The sequence below is a fragment of the Podarcis filfolensis genome (genome assembly GCF_964270895.1).
Source record: "Podarcis filfolensis genome assembly, chromosome: 2".
NCBI lineage: Eukaryota > Metazoa > Chordata > Lepidosauria > Squamata > Lacertidae > Podarcis > Podarcis filfolensis.
Genome location: NC_139605.1, coordinates 119,799,607 through 119,811,038, shown reverse-complemented (window position 1 = coordinate 119,811,038; position 11,432 = coordinate 119,799,607). Strand labels below are relative to the sequence as shown.

Below are 11,432 nucleotides of genomic sequence, written 5' to 3'. Positions count from 1 at the left end.
CTCCTGATCTGGATGAGTGCCTTTGCTATATACTACAAACAGCACATTCAGAAAACAATCGCCACCAGGAAGAGCAATTTTTGGTGGGAAAGTGGTGCTGGGACTAATTTGGATCAGGAGGTCAGCATTAGATTGGGCCCCACCCTCTATGACAGGAACAAGACTGGTTAAAAAAGAGAAAAGAATAATGTAACAAGTAGGTTAGCTTGCCACAGAAACTGGTATGCATTAACCAGAGCAGCAACTGGACAAGTCAGGACTTGATCTAATTTAGATCACGTATCAGTTTCGCTTTGTGTCACTCTGCTGTTTCTATGTGTTTCCTACAGGGGGCGTTGTTTCCTTTTTTTGTTAGAGCTGAAATGAAATTTTGTATAAATTTCTCAACGTTTAGAGAAAGGATAGAGAAAACTGAATGTCTTTCTCAAACTTATTTTATTGAACCAACAAAGATTCTTTCTCGTCTGAAATACAGACTCCGATTCTGACAGATTATTATCTGGGAACATCTGGAGCAAAGGGGAGGACCAACCATGACTTTGAAAAATTGTTTTTCATTGAACTGTGGGTGATATTCAACTAAGTTATATTCAGAGTACACCCACCGGTGAATGGACTTAAGCAGTGGGCTTATAGCCAGCACTGGATATTATTGCCCTGTATAATTCTATCATTAAGGTGAGATCACACAGACTCACACATGCAGACTCACCAAGTATCTCAAAGCACATATCTCAAAGACTGTACTTGAGGCTTACATTTCAAAAATGAAAATACAAATGCAGACATTGAGATTTCTAGATTTAGGGGTGGTTTTGAAAGAAGAAAAAGAAACAAAACATACAAAGCAGTACTCAAGACAGTAAGGTAAAGGTAAAGGTACCCCTGCCTGTCAGGGCCAGTCGTGACCGACTCTAGGGTTGCGTGCTCATCTCGCTCAAGAGGCCGGGAGCCGGCGCTGTCCGAAGACACTTCTGGGTCACGTGGCCAGCGTGACGAAGCTGCATCTGGCGAGCCAGCACCAGCGCAGCACACGGAAACGCCGTTTACCTTCCCACTATAAAGTGGTACCTATTTATCTACTTGCACTTAGGGGTGCTTTCGAACTGCTAGGTTGGCAGGAGCTGGGACTGAACGACGGGAGCTCACCCCGTCGCAGGGATTCGAACCGCTGACCTTATGATCAGCAAGTCCTAGGCACTGAGGTTTTACCCACAGCGCCACCCGCGTCCCTACTCAAGAGAGTACCTCCCATGAAAAGATGTACATTGACAAAAGTGTGATTTGTCGTTGTACAAAGCAAGGCAGATCATCAAAGCATTCTTGACGGAGCAGGTTACAATATTGTGGGGAAATGCCTGGCATTAAGATATCCATTGCTTCCCCATCCCCTTCCTTTTCCTTCCCTTCTCATCCCACCTAATCAAATTAAATCAAGCCCAAGCCTTCTGTATGTCTGGGTTGGTGTTTGCTCTGCCTCATCGACATACAGAATAAACCTATATCATAAAAATGTTTTGTGTTCCCAGTTCCTCTACCTGCAACATACAAAACTAGTATGTTTTCCAGCCAGCAAAACAGCCATACCCTCTGAAAACTACCAACCAGCTGATTCTGCGTCTGCCTCTTTCTATTGTTGAGCTATTTTTAACCTGGAAGCCGGCAGCAAATGAATTATTAACTTGCTATAAAAAAACCCAGGCCCGAATTAGGACAGATTTCGGGATCTGTGTAAATGAATTCCAAGTTGAGCATTTGAATGACACTTGTTTGGGGAGCAAGAATATTTGGCAGGATGTTGTCCATTTCCTCCTACGTGTGACACTGAAACAAAACAAAAAAAACATTGTTTGGTCATTAAACCAACACACTTAGTCACTGGTTGATTAAAAAAAAAATCCTGACAACTCCTAGGACAGCTCAGTCAATAGAGCATGAGGCTCTTAATCTCAGAATCGTGGGTTTGAGCCCTGGGGTGGGCAAAAAGACTCCTGCTTTGCAGGACTAGATGACCCTTGTAGTTCCTTCCAACTCTACAATTCTATGATTCCAACTCTCTTTCCAAAACCTTACCTTCAAGCCTGCTCCAGCTCGAGCCACGTGAAAAAGCAAACACCAAGGACCCCCTTTAAATGATTTACACTTAGAACCATAGAACCTCTAGACCTGGAAGGGAACCCCAGAGGCATCTAGTCCAACCCCCTGTAATGCAGGGATCTCAACTTCGTTTGCCCCACGGTGCCTTGAACGCTCTTCTTTTGCCGTAACCCGCCTCTCCCCCAATTGTACCCTGAGCCCGAAAGGTGAGAAATCCTTCCAGGCCCCGGGATGTATCTTTAACCTGAGGAGGAAGGAGGGAAAGAAACTCTGACTCAGCCACCTTGGTCTCTATCACTGGCCACCAGGTTGGAGCCCGGCCTCTCCTGGTTGGCTGCGCGGAGTCCCGCCTCCGCTGGTCATTGGCGTCTCCTATCATCTATAAAGGTAGCCTCCCCGCCCCGCCGGGCTTGGTTAGAGTCCTGCAGCCGGGGAGGGAGGCAGCGCGCCAGCAGCCGGGAGTCGCGCAGGGATTTTCTCCGTTCCCTTTTGCGCTGCAGAGACGTTGGCCGGTGCGCCCCGCTTCGCCCCTCGACGCCGTCATGAGGGAGAGGAGAGCGCCTCAGCCGGTGGTGGCCCGCTGCAAGCTGGTTCTCGTCGGGGATGTGCACTGCGGGAAGACTGCCATGTTGCAAGTGTTGGCCAAGGACTGCTACCCGGAGGTAAGTGGACCAGCCGGGATCGGGGCCTCCGCTTGCAGGAGGCGTCGGGGGTCTGGCCTGGGTCTGGCCTGGATCGCCGGGGTGGAGACGTCGCATCGCCCAAAGCGCCCCATCTTGATTCGGCCGGCGCACTGCTTTTCACTTTCGGGAATCTCCGACGCAGCGGCCCCCGATCCGGCGGAGACCGACTTAGCTTCGACGGCGTGACGGCGTCCCGCGCCTCCAGGGACTACGATGCGACGTTGCCTCCCCGGCTTTCCAGGCCCGCTTCGGGTTCTGCCTTGGCCACCGATTCTCTTTTCTGTGGAGCTGAGCGCTGGAGAGGGCTTGCTGTTTCGGAAGGGGCGCGCGCGTTGCTGTCGTATCTCATCCGCTCGCACAGCAGGCAATATTTCTGTGAAATGGGCTTGATGCACATAGCTGCGCACTAACCGGCTTCTGCCCATCCGCGTCTGATGATGCGTGGATGGGGTGTCCGGACATCCACAACGTCGGGGGCTGACCCCACCGCTGTTGGTACTTGAAGGTACTGACCTCCCTGCCCTCCAGATCCTTGGATATCTGTAACGTTCTCCTGGCAGAGCTTGACACTGTAGCTGACAGTTCTTCCACCCCGCCACCAAACAAGTTATAGCTAATGCCTTTGTGTATCTTGTCTCCATTGCTAGACATACGTGCCCACCGTTTTTGAGAACTATACGGCGTGCCTGGAGACGGAGGAGCAACGGGTGGAGCTCAGTCTGTGGGACACATCTGGTGAGGCTTCCTTTCCCCTTCTGGACTCTGCCCCACTGCTAAGGACCAAGCTACACCCTTCGGCTATGCTGCAGTCAAGCAGCCTTTCTAGAGGGGGTAACTTGTGGCAATAATAAGAATAATTCAACTTGTATACCGCCCTTTTAATAAGATCCCAGAAAGGTGAACAATACAAGTGAATCAGTTCTGAGAACAGATATAGATGAGGAAGTGAGGATTTCTCAAGGGCTCAGTGTGGGGTGAGGCGTGGGGAGCAGCCTGTCTAGTCGATGTTTCTGTCCCTTGGTCTACCTTAGCTTTGGGTATGGGAGAATACAGTGATAATAGTGGGTGTGGATTAAATTCTGCTCTACCCACCTAGATCTAAGGGAAGGATCTTGCTAGCCCGAGTAAATGGCTTTGAATGATGTGTGTGTTAGTTAGAAGGGGTGGAGGGTTTCTTCATAATTCAGAGCTTTGGGGGTGGGGAGAACGTGTTATGCACTGCAGTCCTGAGCTGAAAAAAGGGGACATCTAGCATTGGTATGCAGAGCTGATGGCTCCTGCAAAGGAGGGAGGAGTAGGTGAGGCAAAGACTTTAGACCATCTTGGAGTTGGAATCCTGGCCAAAAAAGAACCAAGGGTGCTGCCCTAAAAAAGCAACTTGTTTGTGTGTGTGGACAGCTGTGTGCAATATCTTAAATCTGCCCTTCTAGCTGTTAGAATGAGAGACTCCAGTCCCTCAGGGCTGAAGTAAAAATGCAGTAATCCTCTTTCCTGCCACCCCCACTCGGCTTCCCAAAGACTCCCATTTGTTCCCACATCTTCTGCAAGATGTGGAAGCTGCTGAAAGGTCTGTGATCTTCCAGCTTTGCCTATTATTTCATCCCCCCCCCTCCTGTAGAATGCAGAGGGGAGGAGATTTGTCCATTGTGTGCATGTTAAGGAGGAGGGATCCCAGGGCAGAGGGGGCTTGGTGTGGACTTTGGTCGTGAAATTGGGAGGAAATGGACACTAACAATAAGGGGCTCTCAAAGGGTATTGTGTGTGTGCGTGTGGAGAGGGGTGTAGTGGAGTTGCCCTAGCAACCGGGGATGGGGAATGGCTGCAGCATCCCCTCTTTTGAAGGGGGCTGGAGGTGGTGGGGGTCCCTGGCTACTCGGATCCCCCTTGTTGCCATGGTGATTGTGCTGGTGCAGGGAGCCAGGGGCTGCTTGCTATTCTGGGCACGCAGCGTCTGGGCTGCAGAAGCATTTTGGATGCTGCTGCTGCTGCTGCTGCTTCGAAGAGGGGGGTGCTGTGCGATCCTATTCCTCTTATTTCACCCCCTTGCCTCTACGCAGCAGTTCCCCACCCCCACCTCCAGTTCTTGCATCCGTAACATCCCTTGCACATATGCAACCCTTTTTTTATCTATTCTCGCTGATGAGTGGGGTTGCTAAGCAACCCGTTCCTCCCTGTATGTTGCATCCCCCCCAAAAAAAAAAGATCCCTGGGAAAAACGGGGGCCCTGCACCCCCCCTCCTGCCCTCAATACGGCTTGTGCAGAAGGGTAGTGGAGAGATGGCCTTGGTTATATAAACCCTGGTGAAGCTATTCCTTGAGAAGGCTGAATATTAAAATGGGTGTGAGTGAGCATGCAGAGCCCTGCAATGTGGAGGGGAGGGTGGGTGGGTTCCTTTTACTTTCACCTAAAAGGCTTATTCGAATCGGATGCTGCTTACTGGCTTTGATTTTTGGTGGAGGTGGGAGAGAGTGTCCTGAGCTGGTTCATGACCTTCCTCTCTGCACAGGATCCCCATACTATGACAATGTGCGCCCCCTGTGCTACAGCGACTCAGATGCGGTCCTGCTCTGCTTTGATGTCAGCCGCCCTGAGACCATGGACAGCGCACTGAAGAAGGTGAGAGAGAGGCGTGCTCATCCCCATTCCATGCATCCCCCTTATAATAAGGCCTGAGAGTCTGATTGGGGGTACCTGCTGGCATGGAGTTTAATGCTCCACAAGCCAGACTTACATGCCTCCTGGGAAGAGAGGCATCCTTAAGGGGGTCATTGGTCCCTGATCTACATGGGAAGCATCCATGCTTCCTCTCAGATCTTGTGAAATCCATGAGCATCCAGGCATAGTTATACCGGGGATGTAGAACCTCTAACGTAGGTCCCCCAGTGTAGATTCATAGAACTGTAGAGTTGGAAGGGATCATGAGGGCAGGGCCTTGCAGAGTCAGGCAGAGGCCCGGGCCAGGTAGATAATGTGCCCCCCTTCTTTACCCTGGGGATAACTGAAGTCTTATAAATAAGTAAGTATATAAATAACTTTCACAAAAGTTATGCTGACAAATAATTTTATTTCAAGGCTTGAACCGTATCTGCATATAAAGACAAAATGGAAAATATAGATATACAATAGTGAATATGCTGATCGAGGCCCCCTTTGGAATCGGAGGCCCGGGCCAAGTGGCTCATATGCCCCCCCCCCCGGTCTGGGCCTGCATGAGGGTCATCTAGCCCAACCCCCTGCAATGAAGGAATCTTTTTGCCCAATTTGGTCTCGAACCCATGACCCTAAGATTAAGAGCCTTATGCTCTACCGCTGAGCTATCCCAGCTGTACTTGTATCCGGATCTCAGAGACACTTTAGTCAAAGTATGGTGCACGGGGGGAATTGGCTCCATGTTAATATTTCTTCCATTTTAACTTTACATGCAGATATATTCAATACTGAGAGCTATTTACACCTGGGCATACACAAGCACAGTATAAACGAGGTGCCCAACTTTATTACAGAGTCTGCCCACTCCGCAAAACTCATCCCTGTCTTTCCTCCCACCTCTCCCCAACCACTGTTTGAAGAAGAATGGCCTTCAAGACTACAGATGGTCTTGGAGATCCAGGTTGTCCGGGAGAATTATGGGGCAATATTTTGAAAGGCCATAAAACACAGCATGAGAGGCTGCCTTGCCCAGTGTTGTCTATTTTGACTTGGCATCCGCTCTCAAGCCCTACCTAGGGCTGCCGTGGATTGAACCTGGAACCTTCTGCATGCAAAGCAGGACTGCTGAGCCCAGGACCCTGCCTAATATCCTGTGTCCCCAGAGTTGAAAGTGACTTGCCACATCATCTAGTTATTCTCTCCTTTCAGCCACCTAAACAAATGCATTTCTGCCTCTCCTTAACGGCCTCCAGCACCCACAATTTTTACATGCCATACGGACAATTGCAAATGGATAGCGCTGCTGTTCCCCCTACTTAACTTTTCCTCCCTGGTCTTCAATAAATACTCCAGCAAGGTATCCCTAAAGTCCTGGTCTCTATCAGCCTAACATATAAATAACAGTTCTTAGTTTCCAACTTGAATTTCTTGCCACTTTGAGCCGTTATGTTTAGAAACGTCTCTGTTCACAATCCCTTCCTGTTTGTACATACTTGCTGCTTTAAATCTATGTGGAAAGTATTCTAGGCTGGCACTCCTTGGATAGTAAGGCAGCCAATGAGTCCTGTAGTTGAGTCCCATTACTTGTGAGCCATATTGGTAGCATTAATGGATTCTTTGGTGGGTTAAAACACATTAAAAGCACAAATCCGGAGAAGTAAATTGCAAAAGGAGTATAGAATGGCTATTAAGGGGAAAATGTGAGCTGATCCACTTGTTCAGGAAGCTGCAGAGTATACGCTGCCTGACAGCTAATCCCAAAGTTAGTGTTACTTTCTTCTGTTAGAAATTGCATTTTTTTCATAGCCTATCCTGCTCAAAGAAAGAGAGGAGGTCTTTAAAGTCTTTTGAAAGAGGTTTAGCCTAAGATATTACTATATTAACACCAAACCAACTGATCTATAAAGGATATTAGCTATTTAGGACTGTGATCCTGGTTTTGTAGGTTCTGGGGCTGCTTCTCTATTCTTATTTCCACAAATGCTCTGTAATTCTTGTCGTGCATAACTGTTAGAACTGTTGGATGGTGAGGGGGCTATAGAGATTGCTTCCAGGTGTGCCGTCTACGGGAGTGGGGGAGAGAACATGCATTTGAATTTTCATACAGAACTCTTGACACTGTTTTTTAAAATCCCATGCCCACTGCAGAAATTAAGCAATGGCAACACCAAGTTAGACTTCCCCCAGTTAGCAAAACAGCTTGTTAAGTGAGCCCCAGAGGACAGGACAGCTTGTGTCATGGTGATGTGGCAATATCTCTACCTGGGACACATTTTGAGTCTTGGAATGCTAGAGGGTTCAATTCCTCTTTGGTATGTTTTTCTAGTGGAAGACAGAAATCCTGGACTATTGTCCTAGCACCCGTGTGTTGTTGATTGGCTGCAAGATAGACCTGCGCACCGACCTCAGCACCTTGATGGAATTGTCCCACCAAAAGCAAGCCCCTGTCTCTTATGAACAGGTAAGGTCTGCATTTATAACCTGTAATGTACTGCACACCTCCACACCCACCCCAGTATGAATCCCTTCCTTGAGCAGTAGATGTCTTCATTTTTTTAGTCTTCTGTGCTTAGGGTTTTACTTGCACCTGTAGATATGATGGCACACATGATTAAATTCAAGCTCAAATTCCTTCCTCAAATCGTTATTTTTGTTTTGTTTTGTTTTAAGTTATCCCTCAAGGAATTTGAGCTTGAATGTGCTTCCTTGCAAACTGAAATTAGCTTTGTATACAACTTAAAAAGGCATTCTGAACATACCCTCACAAAATGATTCCAACTAAGAATGATATTTTCAATCTATAGATAAGTATAGATATATATCTATGCAGCCTTGGAAGTACTAGTTTGGGTAGAATAACACTCCAGTTGCATATACCAACTACAAACATCTCTTTAAAATCCACTGGGTATATAACCTACAAGCCTCTCTGCAAAGGCTTACTCCAACTATAATAAAGTGGCCTTGCTGAAATACAAATACGCTGAGGAATTTGAAATTTAATAGAACTTTGATATCTTGTATGTTGGGGGTATGGCCCTTTTGTTGGAACTGTCTTGGGAGGAACAAGCCACCGTGGGAACATCCCTCCTTGAGATGGATATTGGCAGCTTCATGGCACCTGGGCTGTGGTTTGGCTATAGGACTGTTTCAAATCCAATGCCCAACTGCTCAAGTGCGATGCATTTCAGAAGGCTACATTCTGGCATCTGCATCTTGGCTTTACTGTTCGTGGTTTGTTTTGGGGAAAGCAAACCACAATCCTAGTTTCAAATTACAATCCGGACTCTGGCTTGTTTCCCAGTGGGGCAGGAGTGTGGAGTGAGAACTTTTCATCAACATGCGCCAGTGCGCTGCATGTTCATAGCAAACCACAGTGCTCCATCTAACTATGGCTTAATAATTTTATTTAGCACAGTTCTATGCCACCCTTCATTGCAGGACAGTTTGCAGTATAAAAACACAAAAATATATAGCAAACAAAAACAACGATGTGCCAACCATCTCAACATGTGTGTGCTAATTTGGAGCACTAGCTCTGCTCCTTGGCTTGGGTCCTCATGCCCTTCTTTTCTTTCCCTTTTCAGGGTTGCGCTGTGGCCAAGCAGCTAGGAGCAGAAACCTACCTGGAGTGTTCAGCCTTCACATCGGAGAAAAGCATCCACAGCATCTTCCGGACAGCAGCGTCCATCTGCCTGAGCAAGCCTGGCCCCCAGCCCCCCAAGAGCCCAGCCCGAAGTTTCCCCAAGAGACTCCTCCGCTTTCCCAGCCGATCTGAGCTCATCTCTTCCACTTTCAAGAAGGAGAAAGCAAAAAGCTGCTCTGTCATGTGAAGGGGCCGCCTACTTCCGGGGAGCAGGGGGTGGCGGTGGCAGTGGAACCATTGCGGACACTGGGCCCTCCAGCTGGCCCTTCTGGGGTGGGGAAGGGAGAGGGCTGCCTGGCTCCCAGGGGCCAGGCCTGGAGACTCCAGAAGGATCCCATTCCCAACTCCCTCGCCGGCTTGAGCAAGCCTGCCGTCCCTTCCGCATTGCAATGCTTCCCTCCATGCAGCTGCAGTGTGCGCTTCTTCCAGATAGACATGAAGCGGGGAGGGGGAGTTTGGCTGGACTGCAAAGGTGAAGGCTGGCCCAAGACCAACCCTGCTCCGGAAAGCCTTGGGCCTTGGCAAAGCAACATCGTGGACAGCAGTGGCTCTGGTGGTCGTTCCACATAGATTTGGAAGGTTCTAAAGAATCGCCCCCTTTCTGATGCACAGTTAATATCTTTGTTTGGCCCTGATCACCTTTTCCCATCAGCTGCTTGTCTCCATTGCCTGTGTGAAGCAGGCCGAGTGCAGATCACTTCTCCCTTCTCTCCCCCCCCCCCCAAAGCCTGCCGAATATTGTGTCCTTCCTTTTACCCTCCTCCCTCTAGCAGGAGAGGTGTCCGGGTACCCTCTCCTTCGCCTCTGCAATTGCGGGTGGAGGGGGTGGAGGGCAGGATGAGGGAGTGGTTGTTTTATAGACATTGTCTCTTTGTGTATGGGAAGGAAAGGAAATGGGGCAAATCTGTTAAATGTTCAGTGTTATTAAAAGAAAAAACTTATTTATTAATGAAAATATAATGCAGATTAACATCCACATTTGAGGGGTTTCTTATTTGTTAGTATCATTCTTGGATTTTCCTGGTCATGGAGGGAACTGGGAGAGATTGACTCGCAGATACCAAGTCCAAACCAAAGTGAGCCTTTTAGGGAATCCTTTTCCTCATTGACATGTCTTATGGTGCCTCGGTCCATTGCAATAGATTCTGGGGCATGTTCTCAAGTGAGCAGTCAGTTGGCCAAATCCGCCTCATTGGTGCTATGCTTCAGTGCACTCTAGAACATACCCAATGCTCTGTGACAATGTGTTTCAGGAATAGCTTATTTCTAGGACAGGTTGTCTGCTGCTACAGATCTTCTGATTAGGGAATGATACAGTTCCTGCAGCAGTTTTGATTGTCTTAACTGGCCAGTACAATGGATAAGTCCCCAAACAATTTCTTCATACCATAGCCTAGCAATACTTCTAGAGTGGAGGGGAATACAATGAATACAGCTAGAATAATATTGAGGGGTATACCTTTTGCAATCTCTCTAGCTAAAGTTAATGTAAGATGATGCTAGCACTATCCAATTAAGCTGGGATGCTGGAGGTCGTGGCTCCCTTTTAAGCATCAACTATGGAAGCGCACTTCAGTACAAAGTGGTTGCAGGTAACAATGATGTTAAATTGTATATAGCCTCCCTTCCTAGTGGTTATCCAAGTCCTCACCTGGTTGTGTTCCGCAGTTAACCCGCACTACAAGCCTTAGCTTGAGCTGGGCTGGAATTCTGCATCCTTTCACCATGTCTAAATTGGGTTAGTGGAATATAGTATGGAAGTTTTAATCCTGTAGTTTCAAGTGGAATGAAGTGCTTTAGGTAACAGAAGCTTCTCACACGAGGCTGTCTGTACTCTTCTCTTTACCCAAAAGAGCTCACTGAGGCCTCATGACTACCTGACCCCTGCTGCTGGAAGTTAACTTGAGAATGTCTGAGGCCAGCTATTCTGCAGACAGTGGCACACCTATATAAGTTGTGATCTTGCTGTTACTGCCTGGCTGTGCTTGTGTTGCAACTGCAGCTCTCAGGAAATGGGCAGGAGCCCTACCAGAGTCTCCTGAATTCCAGCTTTCCTCAAAAGGATTGAAGAGTCCTAGCCCTCCTTATGATGTCCTACCCAATGTTTGTTAAAAGGGCTCTGCAGAGTACCTGAACAAGAGAGTACATTTGAATAGCTTGACACTTGCAGAGTTGTTTCACTTGCTGATCATTATTTGCTTAGTTTTTACATGTTATATCCTGTTTAGAGCAAGCTTTAAGCATTTTGCTTTCCAAGTGGTTGGTTCATGAATATCCTGTAGCAACCCAATTCTGTTACAGGGATAAAAATTATTGAAATCCAAAGCCCTAAGTAATCCCTTGGGTAGACCTGGCA

General features: G+C 47.9%; 1 protein-coding gene across 1 annotated transcript; it reads left to right on the top strand.

Annotated features, from left to right (window-relative positions):
* Window positions 1-2,337: 2,337 nt before the first annotated feature.
* RND1 (Rho family GTPase 1) lies at window positions 2,338-10,052 on the top strand. The gene is made up of 5 exons (XM_083599689.1): window positions 2,338-2,759; window positions 3,428-3,515; window positions 5,288-5,397; window positions 7,757-7,891; window positions 9,018-10,052. The coding sequence occupies exons 1-5, from the start codon at window positions 2,640-2,642 to the stop codon at window positions 9,261-9,263; spliced, it is 699 nt and encodes a 232-aa protein (XP_083455815.1). The 5' UTR covers window positions 2,338-2,639; the 3' UTR covers window positions 9,264-10,052.
* Window positions 10,053-11,432: the final 1,380 nt, after the last annotated feature.

Bases quoted from the DNA above. Each gene is read 5' to 3' on its own strand.
- RND1 (XM_083599689.1), top strand. From the start codon at position 2,640: ATGAGGGAGAGGAGAGCGCCTCAGCCGGTGGTGGCCCGCTGCAAGCTG. The intron at 3,516-5,287 runs GTGAGGCTTCCT...CTCTCTGCACAG, and splicing joins CAGTCTGTGGGACACATCTG to GATCCCCATACTATGACAAT. The intron at 5,398-7,756 runs GTGAGAGAGAGG...ATGTTTTTCTAG, and splicing joins TGGACAGCGCACTGAAGAAG to TGGAAGACAGAAATCCTGGA.